General features: G+C 48.2%; 1 protein-coding gene across 13 annotated transcripts in view; it reads right to left on the reverse strand.

Annotated features, from left to right (window-relative positions):
* INPP4A (inositol polyphosphate-4-phosphatase type I A) overlaps window positions 1-20,584 on the reverse strand; it is a 135,945-nt gene continuing 115,361 nt past the window's right edge. For 8 of the 13 annotated variants that reach the window (XM_027072616.2, XM_027072624.2, XM_027072622.2 and 5 more), the window contains 4 exons: window positions 19,100-19,197; window positions 15,708-15,820; window positions 11,924-12,078; window positions 2,718-7,714 (listed from right to left, as the gene is read on the reverse strand). In XM_027072616.2, the coding sequence (XP_026928417.1) occupies window positions 7,534-7,714; window positions 11,924-12,078; window positions 15,708-15,820; window positions 19,100-19,197 (547 nt within the window). In that variant the 3' untranslated portion in view covers window positions 2,718-7,533. The other 5 variants (XM_027072629.2, XM_027072628.2, XM_027072621.2 and 2 more) reach the window with 1 other exon arrangement.

Consider the following 20,584-nt stretch of genomic DNA (forward strand, 5'->3'; position numbering starts at 1 on the left):
TTTAATGTTCTTGTCAGTTATTTATTATTTGTCATTCTAAAGACTAGCACATTTACAGCATACATGGCTTCGAATGAACCCAGAATATATAAAACAGTAACCATATGTTCATATATATTACTACTGCCCACCCAAAACAAATAAATAAAAGTACTTTAATGCACGAAGCTTGGCAAATAACAATTGTGTAGGGACAAAACAGTATTATACAATATTTGTACATTTTTGAAGGAAACCAAAGGCAACTGTGCTGCAGGTACTTAGAATCCACGCCACATCCCAGGGTTTCAGCATGTCTCAACGTTTCTCTTTAAACGAGAGGCCTTCTAAGGTACACTGGACGGAACCTCTGTTTTATGGTAACCTGTACAACGGCTCTCCTTGCGCAGCTGGAAACTCAGCACTCCTACCGGACTCGACGAGCCCCGGCCACCACGAAGGGCGCCCTCGCGCGGCAAGCGAAAGAAGGGCGTGATGCCGCCCAGAGGCTGCTCTCCCACGGGGGCCCAGGGACGCTCACATAGAACACTGAAACCTGAACATTCTCTACACGGTTAGCCAAGTCTTCGAGTTTTGTGGTGATCCTTAATATGAAGCTGAAGTTCGAAAAATAATTCACATAAAGGTGCCACATGCAAAATCGCTAACGGATGACTCGACATTTGCTCTATTCCCTTTTGACCAATGCAGGTGCTTAATGCTCATCAGACCAAAAAAAAAAAAAAAAAAAAAAAAAAAAAAAAAAAAAAAATTCTGGAAACAATATGGGTGACATTTAATTTAAAAAGACAAGGGAATTTTTGAAAGGTAGTGATGTTAACATAAGAAAAGATGGAAATATGTAGGTACTAGAAAAGTTACAAATTAAATGATATGGGGGAGAGGCGAGAGGCTAAATCACCCATACTGGAAACCATCTTTGAACAGGGACTGACACAGCAGGATGATGTGATGCCAGCTGATGCCACCTGTGCAGCGGGTTTGGTGGATAGGAGTGTCTCTACCTGCACCCTCCACAGTGAGCCAGCTGTGGGAGAGGCAGCGAGCTGTGACCATTGCTCCTGGTGCGTCCTCCACATCCACTCACACCTGTCCAATGGGCAGGAGGAGCAGAGGCTCTGTCTGCACACTGTATAGGAAGGGTCTGGAAGGTTATGCAGTCCCTCACCTGCGCCCACCCCTGTGTCCCTGCCTGTGGGTGGCACTGCCTGTGCCTCAGCAACCCAAGTCTGTCACATGTTTCCAACTGGCATTTCTAAAGGAGCCCAAGAATAACATCTATAATTTTAGACCTAGGGACTTCCTAAGGGTTCACAAATCATTAAGATCAGCATCATGGATATGTGCCACATATATTTTACAGCCTTTTAAATAACATGTAAACATAATTATGATAAACAGAATTGATAAACACATAAACTAAGAAAAATCTCTGCTATGTGCAGATAAGACTCATCATCATCATCTCACAATAGATGATCAGACATAATTTTCTATGAAATTCCTAAGTTTATGGCCCATTAATCCCTTTCAAAATCTCACTGTAGCAGATAATTTCAACTTTCTCAATAGTCATCTTACATAACAGAAGGTAAAGAGGACAGTAACAACTACTGCAAACCTAAGAGACACTTTCATCAGACAATCCAACAGGATTGTCTTCTAGAAGACGATAAATTGGGAAACCCACAAAAGGACATTTGTTCTGAAAATACTTAGGCTTCCAGTACCTACACGCATCAATCCCCCACTGTTGTCTAAAAGGCAGCAGACACCTCATGTGCGGGGTCCTGGAGTGGCAGAATTCAACACCCAGGAGAGGAAGGGAGGCGAGCCCTAGGGGCAGGACCAGCCACGGAGCTGGGGAGAACAGGCCAGTGGCGTCCTTCTCCAGCACACACCCTGTGCTACAGCGCAGCGGGGGGTGGAGGTGGGCGCCCCACGTGGGCCGCTGTGCAGGTACTACCTTCCAGTGAAGTCTTACCTCGGGCTGATTTAGCAACCTTTACTTCACCTTCTGATTTCACCTGTGATGCTACAGATAAGACGATTTATCGGAACCAACTGCTCTCACTGCTCAAGCTGGAGCTACCTTCTTTCCCCAAAACTTGAGTTAACATTCAACATTTACTGATCTGCCCAGGATCCAATTCTTTAATATATTATTTACTGTTTTACATTCAAAAAATTTTAAAGTAGACTGTAATTCAATGCTCAATTTTGAGTTACTCGGTAGAAAAATACATTAGGTGTGCAGCTGCCTAAGTGGGCATTTTAAAAAGTCTTTTAGCATTTCAGACATATCTAGCTTGATTCATACAGGTAACTATCGATGATATCTGTGTGGTTATGGCTGAGGCTATTTAAATGGGCAGTCATTACTATCCACACTATTGAGCCAAACATTACCTCCTATTGATTCCAGTGGAAAAAAACATGCTCCATAGACTTTTTAGTGAATTTTGTTTGAAAACACAAAAATAAAAACCAATCCTTCAGGTCTTCTTGAAGAATTCGTATATGACACTAGAGGGTACCCACATTTAGTATGTGACAGCTAATTAGAGGAACCGTGTGTTCATGTTTCAACTTTTCCGTAAGTCCCTTCGGGAGGCCTGTAATGCTTGGGGAAAGCCTTCAGCTGCAGGGAATTAAATGCATATTTGCGACTTCCAACATTCTTCATTGTATTTTCTCTTCGACAACCCTCACTGGGGAAAAAAACAAGCACAAGAAATGACAGCAGTAAAAAAGGAAAAAGGAAAAGACTTAAACTAAAATGAAATGAATTGATTATTTTCATAGCATTACAAAAAATGTTGATTAATTCAAATGGGTGCCGGACTCATTTACAACAATACGCACGCAAGATGGCGGGCTTCTAAACAAGGAAGGCAACTAAGAAGCACAGAGATGGACACATGCTGTATGGGGCTGTGAGCCTGGCATTTCCAGAGGCAGCACTGTATCTAAGTAGAAGCAAAATTGTGGTTTTAAGTTAATGGTTTTCACGTAATGGTTTTCATGTCCAGTAATTTGAGGGTTCTATCATAATTTGCAGTTCAAAGGTTCTGTTATGTCACAAATTAAATGGAAAAAGAAATATTGCTACTCTTACCAAAGCTTTTAAAGAGCTGCGTTTTTCTTATTAGCAACAGCTATGAATCACCTCAAATTGAAAATGCTCATTTTCCTTGCAGAATGTAGCAAAGCCATCTGGCCGAGAAGGCTGCTATAACATGCCGTCCCCACTGAGGAGGCAGCTGTCCTGGGTACAGAGCAATCAGTGGGCTCATGCAGTGGTGGCACGAGGGGTCTGCACAGCCATTAGGGCTAGACGTGTCATGAAGGAGTCATCCCACTGAGATCTCCCCATGGCAGCCAGTCACCTTCTCTAGGAGGGCTGTCCTCATTGTGGTCACCTCTCACAGGGGTGCCACAGAGCCAGTGAGAGCCCACAGGTGCCCTTCCCTAGAGAACCGGCTACCAGCCTCATCCCCAGCTGTACTGGATGGAGGGTTGTCATGGCAACCCAGTGGGCAAAGCAAATGCTAAACAGGAGGATGAGACATCAGGCAGGCCTCACATTCGTTCCCAAATGAGAGCATCAGGGGAGTTCTTTGGGAAATGGTCTGCTGTAGACGCCAAATTAACAGGCAAAAGCAATTCTAAATATAAACGGCTTCCTATAAGCACAGTATAACTTTACATTTTTGTATTATTCGAAGACTAGCAATTAAGTCAACTAGTTATCAAATTCAGTACAAAAATCCCCATTTATGAGATGTAAAATTTGGAGTTACCAAGAAATAGTGATTTAAAAAAAATATTTCAAATTTTATGAAGACCATTATGTCATGCATTTTAAAAAAATATCAGTGGCAACTGCTCAAGCCTTTTAAAGTGAAAATGACAGTCTTATTATCAAGAACATGTAAAATATTTTTGGTAAGACAGTAATTTTATTCAAAAGATAAGCTCAGGTATTTTAGAAAAGTATCCACCTGATTTGTTAAGTAATTTAGTAACTCAGCTCTGCTTCCTTGTCACCAGAGCCTCAAGCCCTCAGCAAGACGTATGTCATAAGAGCTGAAAGCCTAGGCCAGACGAGCAGGGAGGCCCTAGAATCAATAATGATCATGTTTGTCTAACATCCAGTAATCGGATAAAAATATAATTCCATTTAAAGCAGAAGCTGGAAGTTCCTATGCACAGTTAGTCTTAATCTTTGGAAGCTCTCACATTATCAAACTATTTCAGATATGGCTTCTCTATTTATATACAAATGCACACACTTTTCAAACACCACCTATCACTATTAAATGCCGAACTGCTTTGAGGAGCGAAGAAGAATAATTTGTCCACTCGGACATTATTTTTTATTTACATATGTTAAGGAAGCTAATTACCGGGTTAACTGGCTGAATTCGTTACACATGAAATTGTAATCAAGATTACACTTTCAATGCAATTTAATTTCTAAAGCACATCGTATTTACTTTTCTCAAATGTTTTGAATTTACCAAATCTGCCTGGGTGAGGCTGATGGCACGTAGACACTGTCATCACATGTTTGCATGAGCTCTGGCATTAATGCTGGAGGCTGCTATGTGCAGAAAAGAGAGGGTGTGCCATGCTAACTGGCACTCCCCACTGAGAAGGCTCCCCACCGCCAGCCTCCTGTCCTAAGGTAGAACACTTCTACAGATCACATCGGCTGCATAGTTTTTAGTTGTCAACAGCACACTTTGAGAAGGTCTTGGGTAGAGTTTAGAAAGAGGGATTTAATTATTTCAAAGCTCCCCGACTGTTTTTATTCTATAGGTAAATTATTTCAAGGACATCCATTTTTTGAATGAGAAATTAGAATGGAAACCCAAATGACAACTGGTTCTAGGGAGTCCTCTGGTTTTCCCTTTCTGGTGTGGATCTTCCACTTTAGAACCCATCTGAATGCACTAGGGTCTTAGTGATCCTGAATATCTAGTGCTGGCAGCCACTGACTGTGTCCCGTCCAGAGCCAGTATCACCTCAGCGGCAGCCTGAAAACCATCATCATCAAGTACCAGACTCCCCTTTCTTGAAGCATCTTCCCATGTTTGTTTCATCCAGCCTATTTCTCACTAAAGCAGAAAAGACGTATGTATTTAGTCTGACTTCGTAAGTAAAAAGCCTTTAGTGATACTAAAACTCAGCACACAAAGGGTGAGCATACAGAGTCTCTTTCCTCAGATGTTCTGAAGAAAAACAACAACAACAATTCACAGCCTAGGCTGACCTCCTGGTGTCCTTTCTTGTGCTACCCTCACAAGCATACAGGTAGAATGTACTGCCTTTTGACTCAGCCCCTGAAGAGACAAAGAACCCTGTCCAACTTATTTCTCTGTCAACTTAGCAGCCAATTCTACATGAGGCAGGAAGGCCTGGCTGGCGCCATGGCAGCGAGCAGCAGGCCGGGCTGTCCACAAGGCCCCCTCAGAGGCCACGGCCTCCCCTTGCTGGGTGGGGGTTCCTGGAAGGGGGCTCTGGGGATTGGCACAGGAACACCCATGGGCCTGGGAAGCGGAGAGGACACTCTCTGTAATCAGAAGGGCCTCCCTCACCTGGGCGCAATCTCTGCCAGGCCTGGAGGTGGGCACAAGCACGTGTCACCACCGTGGGGTATCAGGAGCACTTGAGCCAGAGCAGGACTGGGAAGCCTGAAATGGGAGCTGAAAGGGCCTGCAGACTCTGCTTTCTCCCATTCATATAGTGTAAATAAAATGGCCTCGGAGCACTGATGCACATGCCTCAATTTGAAGGAGGCAGGAGGTGAACACACCTCTCAAAGAATCACAGGTTAGACAGTGACCAGTGTTGTGTTGGCATACAGAGAGACTCCTTAGTGAAGGATGTCAGGAGCTATGCCATGGAATGGTCACCTCAGTTGTTCTGGAAAAGACAGAGTGGCCACACTGTACCTGTGAAAAGACTGGCTCCACCTACAGGCAGGAGCCCTGCCCTGAGGCTCCAGCAGTGCTCAGGGGGTCTGGGGAAGAAGGGCCTCCCAGCGGTGCGAGAAGGACAGTCTTCTATCTTAGAATTTAAAGTCTGAATCTATCATTTGTCATGCTAACTGCTTCTACAATTAGTAGACTCAGAACTGATGGCAAACCAGAGGAGTCCTAGGGTAAGTTCTGGACATCTTGGGGAGGGTCTAGAGAGGCCAGATTTTGTGGTAAACTGGGTTTGTGGGCACAAATGAGTAAAAAGTTTTGGGAAAGACAGCTTCTCTCAATTCACTCCAGTGTTTCTAGACTGGTAAAAAGAAATCCACTTTCATAAAATACAGTGTATGGGGAACCGGCTGGCGGTCAAAAACAGAAGTATGACATAATTTGAACTAGAAAACAGAGAAGCCACTGAGTATTTCTTATAGAAAATCTGTGGAATTCCCCTTAATTTAATCTATTACCTTTACAGATGTTCACCTACCCTTCCGGCGAATGTAAAAGTTAGGCTTACCAACCATCTCATTTTCTGGACATTGCCGTGTTACACCGAGAGAGTGCTAGTAGCAGAAACCAAAGCAACTCCTTCTTTCTCACAGTTCCATCTGTCACAAATGCCCAAAGGTTAGGCCTCATTTTATGGGTCATTTTTCCTTTGATTTTTGCTTATTATTATGAATCACATTTGCTTTCTAAGAAAAAGATGTCTGGACTTTAATCTGTAACTAAAGATGCAATGTTTTAAATGTAAAAATGCTGCTTCAAGAAAAATAAATGTCTATCACTTGAACAGCCTTTTGTTTCTGTATGCGTTCATTCCTGGAGTCAGTTTAGTGATCCTTAGAGATTTAAAAGAGTAAATGTAAAGTCACATGCAGCATTACTTGGATGTGCCCAATTTGGTACAATGTGCTACTACAGTCACAGCTTTGTGTCGTCTTGGACTGGAAATCATGAACATAAGCAAGGAATGGAACGATTCTGCAAAGTGTTTGCTACTCTGAGTTCAGGGACTACGCTTTGAAATGAAAGCAGAAAGTACATGTCCTATTAAATAGGTTTATCTTGAAGAGCCAGTTATAAAGCATCTATCCTTTTCGTTTCTCTTTAAAAGGAAAGGAAAGTTTAGCAGTACATTCAAGAATAGTATCAAATATACAAATTCTTTCCAGACAGAATTCGCTTCTCTCAGAAACACGGCACATGAGATATACAGGTAATAAATAGCTTTACATCAGAAGGTGAGAGATTTGGTACAAGTAATTCCAGGCCAGCTAAACAATGCAGTGACAGGGCCCTGTAAGAATGTGTTACAAGCACTGAAAACTCTACGGAAGTTAAATGAACAAGTCCTCTTGGTGAAATAATTTGGCAGGTATTTACAGTTCAGAACAACAAAACATCAAACTGTAAGGCATGAGATATTTCTTGGCAGACCACGCTTTGACACATTCCTTCTGTCCAGTTAGGTACACAGGTGGCTGGACATATTCTGGCACTTTTGTTTTTCTTGTGACTTATTACTGATTTTTCGTAATGATACTCATTTGCAACGTAATTTGGTCACCAGGTATGCTATGCTCAGGAAGAGCCACGCAATCAGTAAATTGGGGCTCAAGGCTAACAAAGGGATGGAACAGAGGAGGCTGGGGTCTAGTCTTAAGTCTCGGATGGGCACCAGGCCGCTCAAGTTCTTCTGGGTGACTACCTCCCGTGTTCCAATGCTGTGAAAAGGAAAAAGTTTGGGAGAAAGGAAAAGAAAAAGGCAAAGGAAATAAAAAAAAGAAAAAAAAGAGAGATACATGCAATGGATTTTATCAAAAGTATGGAAAAAAGAGGAGAACCAAACGGTGAGATTAAAAAAAAAAAATGGGATGAAGCCACAACAGAAAGGAAAGATGATATGCAGAAAAGGGTGTGGAAGGAATACCAAAACAAAACCAGCACAGTCACAAGGAGAAAGGAGAGAAAGAGAAGTGAAAATAAGAAAAAAATACTGTCGTCTACCAAAAACAAACACATGTAGGTTGACTAAATGGTTTTCCATGTTCGCCCTCTCTCGGCCGGCCAAGCACGACTCCATGCTGCCCTGCCATGCTCTCACATGCTGCCAAGACATGGGTTCCAAAACGCAAGCTGAACATGAAGAACCATTGGGGGGAGGGGGGTTGACCTTCTCACAGATGCCTGAGCAGGGGGCGGTGCCACTGACTGCCAGAGCTGCCTCTTGATGGACCATCCAAACAATGACCATTTACCTCAAATATCAGTCAAAGGCAGAGCCCTCCTCAGACTCATCCTGGCTGTCAGGCTAAGCAGTGGCAGGGCATGAGCTGCTGGTGTCCCCGACTGTCCGAGTTACTGCTCTATGGGGTGATCCCCGAGAATGGAATCCACCCGAGCTCACATTGGAAGTTTTGGGTTTTCTCTCCCTTTAGGTTGTCACAGAAAAAATACACTGAGGTGCAATGGTTCTGGAACCACATCCTCTATGACTGTCCACCAAAGTGGCAACAGCGACACAGAAGCAGAGACGCTGGGACACAGCAGGTGGCCTGAGAGGATCCACCCAGAGATGAAGAGCATGGGGTCTTTCCTCAAACAGAGACCTCCCGGGCTTTCCCAGAAGAACCTGGAAGCCCTAGAACGGCCCTGCTGGGATGTGCCATTCTGACTGGAGCTTCTTTCCAATGTGAGCACTGACTGACTGTCACATTCGCAGCCAGGGCAGTCTCGGGGGTGGGGGAGTGTCACTGTGGCTACTTAAGAAGGCCTGCTCTGGGAGTTTCAGCCTCCGGATTAGGGACAGAGGGGCACCATGGGCGGTGAGCTGGCAGTGGCTCACAAGAGCCGAGTGTACAAATCTCTTCCCAGCTCCATGTTCCATGGTATCACACTGGTAGCTCGAAATCAGCCCCAGCGGGAGGATTTATGCCACAGAAATTGGCAAACACTATTTTTTTTGGTGGGGGGGGGAGGGAGCTGGCTGTTAAACATTTGCTAGCACAGCACTGGCCACTGCTCACCCTGGACCTCTGGGAGAAATACAGCCCGAGTGTCAGCTCTGCCCCTTGACTCCACCCCCTCTCCCCACCCTGCACCCTTGCCTGCATGCTCTACTCTTCCATCTGGTAAGATGCAAGCGAGAAAGCAAGAGAACCAAAATGCATTCCTCCACTCAAGACATGGCCAGTATTTACTGCTGCCTCCTTCCAGCCCCAGGTTGAGCCACAGGTTCTGGCCACACTGCAGCCAGAACTACTGGCTAGTGACCTGGCCACCTCAGGCTTGCTGTCTACAAATAGACTCATGCCTTCCCCACAGGGGATAATCCAAAAAATCACCTAAAAACAACCACATGCGGTGACAGCCTGAGCTGCAGTGTGGTCAGGCAGACAGGTGGCAGTGAGCATGGCGTCCAGGCTGTTGGGGCTACTGGGTCCTGAGGGTCCCAGGGTGCAGGCGGCCGGGACCAACCTTGGTTCTTATGTAATAGTATCTTACGTGATTATAAGGTAATACATCATTACTACAGAGATTTTAGAATATTCAGAAAAACATAAATAGGAATCTTTAAAAGACTTCCATAATTGGAGCTGAGTAGGGGCTTTAGAGAGGCAGAGGGAGGCCCAGGGAGGAAGGTCCTTCCCTACTCGGGACGCAGGGTCCCCACCTGGCATACAGGAAAGCAACACCAACTTCAGAGTCAGAAGCGCCCGGACGAGTGACAGGTATGACAACACCCAGAGGGTGGACGAGCAGGCATTTGGGACAGCGGGTGGGAGTGTGGCAATTTGTATTAAAAGCCCCACAAAGGTGTATACTTTCTAACATTAGGGATCAATGCGGCAAATGTGAACAGGTGCGTACATAAGGCTATTTGCCACACCCTTAAGGTGCTGAAAACCACATATAGCTTAAATATTCCATGACAGCAAACTGGATAATTATGATGTAATGAAAATGGCAAGGTCTCTATTTGTTAACCTGAGAAAGTGCTCACAAGCAGTTAAATGAAAAAAGTAGGCTAAAACAACAGGCATAACTGCAAATATAACTGCATTTGTTGGCGCACACATGTGTTTTGTTCACTATTTAGGGACTTGATTAACCAACGTGTGCATTAACCACACTCACACCTGCATGTATGTGTATGTATGTGACTATGTCTGAAAGAGTCAGCATCAGATGTTAGCACCGTTTCTTGTTAATAGTAGGAATATGGAGAATTTTGGGGGGGCAGTGTGAGAACAACTGGTGTAGGGGCTTATCCGTAGTTTTAAATTTTGCTACAAGGGGTACCCATTTCTATGTGATAAAAGTTATAAAATTTTGCTGTGTGCACTGAAAACCACAACAGGTGATCTGTGCACATGTGGGTACTGCCCACGCAGCCCCATGGTGGGCCACAGGTCAGCAGATGTGGCAGCCCCTGTGTCTTTCAAAGAGCCCCGTTCTCCCTGGTCTCCTGAGACCTTTGTGCTCAGATACGGTCAGAATGAATTATTTTCATCAAATCTGTTCCAGAGGCCGAGACTGGATAGATGTCTACACATCAACTGTACACCTGACTCAGGGCCTGTCTACTAAGTGGACCTGATCCTCATCTTTACTCTGACAACCACAAGTATCTCCCTTCTATTTTTCATGTTTCTTCTCTGGTGGAGGTCTGCATCTCACCAGAGAGGTCCCTCCCATCACCTGGCAGTGAAGAGGGTGCAGATGTGGCTGGAATCCCAGGCCCCGCCACCCCCATGGCATCAAGGATGCTGAGCCTGAAGGGCAGGCCGTGAGGACAGGTCCTTAGCCAAGGGTGCCCAAGCAGGGGTCTCAAGAGTCTCCACTGCTTCCCTGAGGCTCAGCGCAGGGAGGGTGATGAACTTTCTACACACGTGTGAATAGAAGCCCCAAGGAAACAAAGAGGTCTGTAGGACTGGGGGAAGACAAAACAGGGAAAACACAATTCCATTTCTACAAAATGCGATTATCAAGAGGCAGGAGCTCAGGCATCACTTTTGTGCATTATTGTGAGAAGGTCAAACAGCAGAAACATACAGAAAGGATAAGAGAATTGAACGCTTTAAAGAATTTGGTGAGAGGACAAACGATACAGAACATTCAGTAGGAGTGACCGTTGGGAACGAGACTTGGACAGCATTGGTGGCTACATTGAAGGAGACGGGAAAACCAGGTTTCTTATCCTTTCTTTTGGTATGTGAGGTAAGGTGCTCCCCAGCAGTGCTTGAAACAAGGCATCGATCAACAGTAGACAGTTTTTAGTCCCGGGTTTCATTCTGCAAACACGCCTGCTGCCTCAGAATCAGAACATCATTAGGATGAGGTCACCACGGCACACGGACAAGTGGGGGCTGCTGCCGTTACCATAAAACACTCATTTGACACTTTGCTAAGAAAAGCAAACTGTGTCGATGGCTAGAGAAGAAGCGGAGCAAACCGGTGCAACCTGCAGACGCATTTTCTTCACTCAAGTTTGAAAAGGGATAGATATGTGCACGGTGGAAACAGCAGATGCCTGCTGAGGAAGCTCTGGCCCTAATTTCCAGCCGCAGCAAGGCGGGGGCGAGGCAGGGGGAGCCGTGTGCCAAAGGACTTCCACAAAGCTGCACGTGAGTCCCCTCGGCAACCTCCTGACACCTAAGCTTGCCCCGAGGTCATCTGACTTCAGAGCAGTCCTGCTCACAGAGACTGCTAGCTCTCTCGTCCCCCTGGACTTAGGAGAGAACACGGTCTCAATTTGAAAGTGCCAACAGTTTGACTTGGCAGACATCAGTGAATTTTCCAAAGTCAAACTAGAGCATGCCAGGTGGAGTCAAGGGGACTTGGGCAGGGGGAGCCCTGGCAGGGCCGGCTCATCTGCAGTTTACACGGAGCCCAGGGCAGGCGGGGTGGGCGGCCTGGGCAGCGGGACTCACCTGCGCATGCACTCCAGGGCCTGGGTGAACACCTGCGGGGCCATGCCGTGCTCGTGCTGCAGGATCAGGCACTGCTCCAGTGTCACCGACATGGCCGTGCGGTCCTTGGCACTCTTGCAGCTGGTGAACCGGACCCCGTTAAGGCGGCGGCAGATCTGCCAAGAGGAACACAAGCTGTGCTCAGAGGGAGACTCTGCAGAATGTAAACATGCTTCACGCGGGACACAGGCTTCGGATGGCCAACGGCAGCGTGTGGCAATGCCAACTCCCAGGGTCAGCGTTCCCTCTGCTTCTGCTCCCTGACTCTATGTCCTGCCAGAGCTAGCAGCAGAAATGAAGTCACTGCCCATGGGACCTCCTCTCATCCCTGGCAGTCCCTCGTGTGACTCCCTAACCCCCAGGCCACTCCTTCAAGGCCCAGACTCCCTTATTTTCTGGGGCATCACTGTCTGTTCACTGACCTTACCAGCTGTCCTCTTCCAAACTGTGCCCAGGCCATTTCGTCACATTCAGGACTTTGCTGCAGGCCCTTAGCAGGGCAGGGCAGGGCAGCAAAGACCAGCCTAGGAGGTCAGAGCAGCTCACAGGATGCCCAGCCCCTGGCCAAGTCTCCAGGGCTTTCTGGAAGGCATAGCATAGACCCATTGTCTCTACTCTCTTCATGCCCCCCGCATAGACGGGAAGAGCTCAGAAGAGCTTCCCCTTTGCCACCTCCTGACCGGCAGGCCCCACAGGCCATCCTCTGCCTCACTCAGGGCCAAGCATGGGGTTAGGTGCCAGTGCGCTTCTCCCTTCACAAGTCGGCGGCTCACGGTGGGGCAGCCTCCTAGCTGAAAAAAGGCTGCCCCAGGGCACCTTCTTTTTCCACAAGAAGGGCTTTTGGGGGCATTTTCTTTGAACCACTAGATACAATTCTAGGTACACATTCCCCAAATGCTGAAAGCCCTAAAATTAAAAAAAAAATTTAAGTTTACAGCAACTTCATTTGGCAGCATGACCATATCTGAGCCAATGTGAGACTATTTATAATCTTCATTTAACCCATTTTGTATAAATATTCACACTTTACAATAAAGCAATGTTAACGAGTTTAGTTCCAGAGCACTGCCCCAGACTCTCCCGGTTACGTTCAATCATATATATGTACCACATTAACCAAAGGGGATGTGCCACTGTATTACACATATGTGCACAACTGTATACCATATCACCTTTCTAAAATACAGAAACTGTGAATTACAAAACATCTACTCACAAGAGCTTCAGGTAAGGGGCTGTGGACCTGTACCAGGTACTGCACCTCTACGACAATACTGGCAGTTAGTGAAAAATCAACGCTAGATGACAGTGGGCTCCAAAAACCTGTCACACTCCAGAGAAATATCAGAGCCACTGCAGACTGCCCTGGAGACAGCACCACACCTGCTTCTCAAAGCCAAGAACATGTAGCCACTGTCAGGAATGCCTCTAGGTAGAGAACACAGTATGGTCCTAAGCACTGTGTCTAGAGAAAGACAAAAGAGAAGATGCCGAAACGAGTTCAGCCAAGGCCATCTGGAGGAAAACAGCCTTCTTTTGAGAATAGACAAAAAATTTTTAAGGGGGGAAAAAAAAAGACCCTAAGCATCCCCTAAGCTTGCTGAAGAGTGATATAATCCCAATGCATAAAACCATAACTGACGAGGTGAGGGTGAATGTACACCTGCTCACTAAATTCTACAGACTGCAGAGTTCATGAACCAGAAATGTGTAGTAAGCACTTACATTCATAAATGGTGCATCCATAACTAAAATGAAACTCCAGAAGGAAGGCAGGGGTGACCAAAGGTGCATTCTTGCCCAACAGGGCGATCTGTAGCACCAGGTTCCAGTCTCTAGGGGGCCATCAGCCAGTTTGAGAGTTCTGGCTGGTCTCCCCATCCACAAAATGAGGGCCTAGACCTGACCAATGATATCCTAACTGTTTAGCCAGGGACTTCTTATTATACACAGAACTTAAAATAAATAAGACCTAGAAACGGAGGGCAGCTCTGGCCAAATTGGCCATAGTGACTTGGCATTGCACAAATATCTGTTCTCCCCAGTTGGGAAATATAAGAAGTGATGTGTCCAAGGGCCGCTGAGACTTTTCCACCTCTGAATCTGTACATTGAACCTCTGCTGGGAACAAAAACTATGGGACTGCATGGGCTGCTTTTGGGACCTGGTTACAGAGGATGGTGGATCATTGCCATAGCTAATGATTTTTCTATGGTCTAGAGAGAGGAAAATAGAACCCCAGTTCCCAAACAGGGTATGTACCAGTCTCAGCACCCACTGTCAGATGTAAAGCCATCTGCATGCTTGTTCTAAGGAGAGTGAACCAGGGGGGTGCGTGCCCTGTGCCACTGTGGAGGATTGGGCTGTCACCCCCTGGCCTCTGTGTCATGTGAGAAAAGGCTTGCTCTGTGTCTGAAGTCTTGCAAAGATACCGGTGTAACAGGCTTGTCACAGCCAGCCAAGGGGCAGCCCCCTAAAACATACTAAAAGAAAGTAAGGGGCTCCTCTGCCTTAAAGGAGCCTGCTGCAGAGGCACCCCGGCACCCAGGAGCCCACCCTACACCCTATTTGCTGGGCCCAGCCTGAGCAAGCAAGGGCAGATGAGGCCCCAGAACCAGGAGGATATTTGAAACATATCCTGTCTTCCTGTCACTCAGTGCCTCAAAATGTGTTCTGTTGTGAAAAGATTCCACGGGCAGTCTGGCCCAGAAAGGGGAGCTCCCCAGCCCACAGTTGTCATGAACAGAGTCTTCCCAGCTGGGGCACTTGAAAGGCTCAATGAACAGATTAATATACAGAGGGGAGCGTCCACTCTTCACAGCTGCATTCAACAGAAAGGCATCAGTGGCCACAGCTACTAACAAAGGCACAGGGTGGGGCATGTTCAAAGAGAGGGCTCCATGAAGACAGGTTCGAAAACACAGGGTCTACCAAACAGCCGGCAACCGGCATGACCAGCTGAGACCGTCTGCTGCAGTGGAAGAGACCCTTCCCAATGAGGAGAACAGGAAAGCGCTGGAATGGGCTGCTCTGGAAAGCCACTGGCAGCAGGGGACAGCCCTCCTGCTACTTGGGATCTATGAACTGGGGGGTAACTGGGTGTGAGTGAGCAGTGCGGTGTCTACTCCTCCTCCAGGAGCAGAGGGGAGTGTGTCCATCCCTCCCGTGCTCAGGCCAGGCTGGGAGCTGGAATGCCCTCTGGGGATCACTCGTGCTCCTGAGTGTACGCGTGCAGGTCCCAGTGCCTCTTTGACAGGGGAGAGTGAAATGCTAGCTATGAAACTACACAATTACTTTTATGAGAATATACCAGAAGTCTAAGTGCTTAGGAAAAGAGGAGATCCAAACTGCAATGTACAAAAAATACTGTGTGAAAAGAGACTGCCAAGGTCACTATGGTCTACTTTTGAACCTATTAAAAGATGCAGTCGGCAGTGAGTTTTAGCTGGTATCGATCGCCGAGGCTTCTGAAGGTGACAACTGTCACCAGCTTGGTTATTAAATGTCTCAGGGGAGAGAGTGTGTGTCAAGCTTATCAGAATTCAGGCAGCCCTAAAGTAATGAACTCACAGGAAACTTTCAGTGTCTCTCAGAGTTTTGGACATATTCAGTGACTTTCTTTTGTGTCCATATGGAGAAATTTGCTCTCTCCACTCCTGGCTGAGATTTTTATTTATTAATATAATTATTTTTGGCAACAAGGGCGACAATAACATTCTTCCCCTCAGTATAACGAGGTTACTACCTCAGCAGCTTGCCAGAGAATGTCGACGTTCTTATTCTTCCTGGCATGTACGTTCTGGCCCAGAAATCGCAGCAGCTCTGGGAGGCAGGTCTGGCTCCGAGATCGAGGTAGGCCTGCAAGACAGGAGGAGTCCATGAGAGCCAGCGCTGCACCCAGAACTGTGGCCCAAGGGAGCCATTGTGGCATGAGCTCCTGGCCAAGCTGACAGTGTAGTGTGACTTAAACAAGAAGGGGGGGTGTGCTTAGGGATTGGTCCTGGCTGCTGGCATGGAGAGCACTTAAATAACTTTCAAGGCCATTTCAGGCCCCCCTGCAAAGCGCAAACACTCATCTTCTTTTAGCTTGTCAGTGAGGCTGGAGCACAGACATGGGGTCATCCAGGGTGGGAGGGAGTTAAGATGATCCATCTGGTCTTCAGTGCCCCCACAGGGAGAGGATACTTAGGACAGTGGGTCTCGACCACTGAGTGGGCTTGGCAAGCCCTAGGGAACGTCCACTCCGAATGTCCACTCTGGAGTGACCCACTCTGACAGCCTCCCTCTGCCACCATGACAGTCTCCAGCCCTTCCAGGACCACTTGAAGCGGAAAATCAGTCCGATCACCTCACCTAAGAAGCCTGGGATTTTCAAACACCAGGATCATCAGAGAAAAAGAGAAGAGCCTCAAGATCTTATCTAAGGAAAATAGCCATGGTGCTTGAATTCCCAAATTAAAACCAAACACATGGAATTTTGAGATCCAGCTGCACACAGAGTTTCTACCACACACGCTCACCCTGGTACACCAAGGATCTTATGCTAATAACTTCATGCACCTGGTATGTGCCCAGCACTATGATGATCAGGAGACTGGGGCAGAAACAGACATGGAAAGAGGGCTCCTGCTGTGAGGGGCTCAGTCTGTAACGGAGGCTGTGGGAGGCCAGAGGAGGCAAGCTTGTCTCCTGGAGGAGACACAGCATGTTATTTCCCAAAATTGGCCGCAGCTTCTTCCCCAGGCCCCCACGGCCCCACTCAGAGCACATCTGTCCACTGATGAACTGAGCAGACTTAGGAGATATTCACTGGTTGGGCTCCACTTCCTCAGCCTCACAGAGCCCCGATTCTCCTGGGGCTGAAGGCACACTGGGTTGCTGTTCCCCAGCATCCTAGATCACGGTCCAGTGCTACTGGCCCACCCTGGAGAGGCCCACACCTGGGCTGCTTTTGTCCTATAGGCCACACCCTTCCTTGACTTTCATCACCAGCCTACGTGCACATCTCCTGGGGTCTCACATCACTGGAAACAGGCCATCCTCCAAGATGCGGAGCACAGAACTCCTACTTCCTGACCGCATGGCTCACTGTGCCCACTCTATCCTCTGCATGGCCTCTGTCCCTCTGGTCCAAGCTTGGGTGGCTGCACTGTCTCTGACCCCTGCAGCAGTTGGAATATGGGCTCCAGCCTGGGCTGGATTCACCATCCACCATTCACCATATGGGCAGAGGGGGACTCACCCTCTGCCTTGGTATCCTCAAATATCAAATGGTGTGGAATCAGGCCCACCTGCCAAGGCTGCTGTGAGGATCACGTTAGCTAATCCATGTAAAGTATGTAGATGGCCTGGGAAGGATTTGACAAATCTGTAACTTGCAATTATGATCACTGCTGAAGCACATGAGGACGCCTCACTACCTGGGGGTTTTCAAAGGCCCAGGTATTGGTGACCTTCAGCTGAAGCCTCAGGGGATCCTTTGACTTACAGCTGTCAACCCTGGTCACCTGGGCAGTTTCTGGAACGTCTGACGCCCAGCAATCAGGCATCAGGACTGTCTAGCCTCCCTGGTGAATCCAGCATACAGTCAGGGCTGGCACTTCTGTAGTTACCTGGGGACACTGATGCTGCGTGATGTAAGCATCCTTTATCTCTTCCTGTCCACAGCAGCCCGCTCTCTTCCCCTTCCTGATGGCAACACTGCCACCCCTGCAGAACCCCAATCTGTAGTCCTGAGCTGCTCCTGCATCTTGCAGCCAGTATTTCTCTAGCTCCTTCCCTCACTGCCCATCTCACATCTCTGCTGATCTCTGGGAAGAGTGGACCATCGAGGTAGTACCATTTAGTCATTTACTTGCTCTGGCTGCAGCCCTCACCACACTGAATGAGCCTCAGAAGTCAGCAGGCACTCCTTCTCTCACCCACCTTCAGCGCCCAGGTAACACTGCTTCTCTCCTGCTTCCAAGGACTCTCTCTCTGGCCTGTCTGTTGAACCTTTTCTTCCCAAGCCACCTCCACTGGGAGAAAACACTGCACCGGTGGTCTGCACCCCTCCTCCAAGTCAATCAGCACACTCTAGCTGATTTGAGACGAATCCCTGAAGTCAACTCCCCAGCCCGGTCCCTTGTAACACAGCATCTCCTAACAGGACACCTTCGCCCACTAAGCGCCAAGCCTCAGAGCCAGGCTAAGCCTTCCCTGCGACCAAAACTAACACCTACCTCATTGTGCTATCATGGGGAGTCAGTGCGGAAATGTGTGCAAAGCACAGCACAGCGCCCCGGCACATCAGTGATCCGGGAATGCAAATGAAGCCTTTTCATGTCTTCCCTTCTTGGCAGTCCCCTTTAGAGGACACTGGTGTTACCCAGGGTTGGAGTCTGCCTCCTTCACCTGGGGGTGCCCCCCTACTGGCTGGGACAGTGCCAGCACAGACAGGCAGAGCCTATTCCTATCCAGGCAGGGTCCAGTCTCTTTCATCACTGGGTCCCGTGGTGCTTCATATGGGGCAGGTGCTCAGTAAACATGTACCGGGGTTGACATCAGGAGACAGTTCCCCACGTACACATAGTGTGCTTAACCCTGGGTTCTTGCCTGAGTCCAGCAGCACAGAGAAGGCTGTCAGCTGTGATGGCTACTGTCACTCTCCACTGCCTCCAGGGACACCCAGACAGGGGTCCTCTCACCCCCCACGGCAATAAGTGTCTGCCCAGCATCTTACTCTATGTGCTATATAGATGCAGGTGCAGGGGGAGTTCACACCAGCGCGGGGCCGAGTGGGGGACCTGCCTCTGCGATCCCATCTGCCCTACCAGTAGGAGCACAACATGCACCACGGCATCAATGCACGCCAGGGACTGGGACAGCGTGTGACAAAGCCTCGCGTTAGAACGGGCAGGCCAGAGAAGAATCAGCAAGGGCAGTGGCCTGAGGGAAGCTTCTCTGGGTGGGGACTCACACCATGCAAAGTCTGAGCAGATGAACAGGCTTCCAGAGGGACAGGGAAGCCAAGGAGGAGTCGTGCACATGGAGGCAGCATCCAGATAGTTGGTGGGCAGGAAAGGCTCAAACACCCAGGGTGACACAAGACAGACAGCAGGTGAAAAAGAAACCTACCGTGAGTGAAGAAATACTTACAATCTTCAGGCAAAACTTCCTTAAACTGCTCGAAGTAGGAATTTAACCGCACCAAACTTTCCACATTAATAACTTCTTGTAAAGACGTATCACCAAACCTTCGGAGGTCATACGGGAACACCATTAGTGAATGACACTTCCTTCCAGCATGAACATAACTGCCTTGAAGCTAACAACATGGATTCTCTCAAGCATTATTTGTGCACATCTATATTCTAAGCCACTTCCCTCCTCCCAAGCATACGGTCATCGCTGCTGTGTTGGTGACATGTTTAAATATATTTCATTAGCAGGAACCACACACATTTGTTACAAATGTGCCTAAAAGATTACAGAACTCCATCTGTCCCAGACCCTGGTGCAGCATACACAGAAACCCCTCTCACAGCCACTCACTGTGAGTCCCCATCCTCCCATCCCAGGGGTGCTTAGGAGAGGGGATGGCAATGGGGCTCTGGCTGGGATGTGAGGACACAGTCCTGTACTTGAAGCTGAAGTCACACTGCCCATTAAATAATCACACCCGACTAGCTGTTCCTCCTGGACTGTATGGGAGGCCCTAGCTCTCTTCTCTCTACGCAGACTCATCCTGTGCATGCCTCACAGGTAGCCAGGACATGCCAGATGTGTAAGGTAGAGGAAGAGGAAAGTACCGTTGAGAAAGACCCCCAGATGGTCATTAATACTGGCAGGCTCTGAAGTCTAAGGCCCGGATGCCCAGTCCAGCTCCACTACTGCTCTGCTGAGGGACTTCCCTGCACATCAGCCTCTTCACGATCCCATGTCACCCTTAAAAGAGCAGGACTCCCTCCTGTGGGTCCACCACAGTCCATTCACCCCAATGCCCAGAATGGCTTTTCCTCTAGGCACCTGCTCCCTCGGGGACTGCCCCAGGACACAGTGAGGGGGGCTTGTTTATGAGCTGAGGGGAGAGTGTCCCAAAAGCAGATAAATGAGCAAAGACCTTGCACTCACCAAGTCTTCCCCATCCCCACTGTCTCACCCTCCTCTACCTGCCCCTCTGCTCACTGTGACATGGCCTTGCCTCAGCCCTTGCCAGAAACTGCTCTTGCAGAGTCATCAAGAACGGCAGCTGCCAGACACAGGGAGCATTACCGTCTTCCCTGGGACACCTCCCGACCAGGCCCCTGATATTGCCCACTCTCCCTGAAGTGGGTTCTTCCAGCTCTGCTCGCACCTCAGAGGTCTCTGCTTCCTGAGCTAGCGGCCTCAGCTTAAGGTGGCCCCCATCTGTCCCTGAGCACGATCTTCTTCCTGGTTTCTGGGCTCAGTAGATGGAAACACTCCCTCACTACTGACCTGGAAGCCTGTTATTCTCTCCACCATCTCTCTCATACCCTGCGTAACTACAAACCACACCTTCCATTTCACCACTGAAATAGCCCTCCAGTCTGCCCCTTCTTTACCCATACTACTCCTGCCTGACCCAGCTCACCGCCTCTGGCCTGGACTTTCCAACAACTT

This window comes from Acinonyx jubatus, chromosome A3 (assembly GCF_027475565.1).
Source record: "Acinonyx jubatus isolate Ajub_Pintada_27869175 chromosome A3, VMU_Ajub_asm_v1.0, whole genome shotgun sequence".
NCBI classification, from domain to species: Eukaryota; Metazoa; Chordata; class Mammalia; order Carnivora; family Felidae; genus Acinonyx; species Acinonyx jubatus.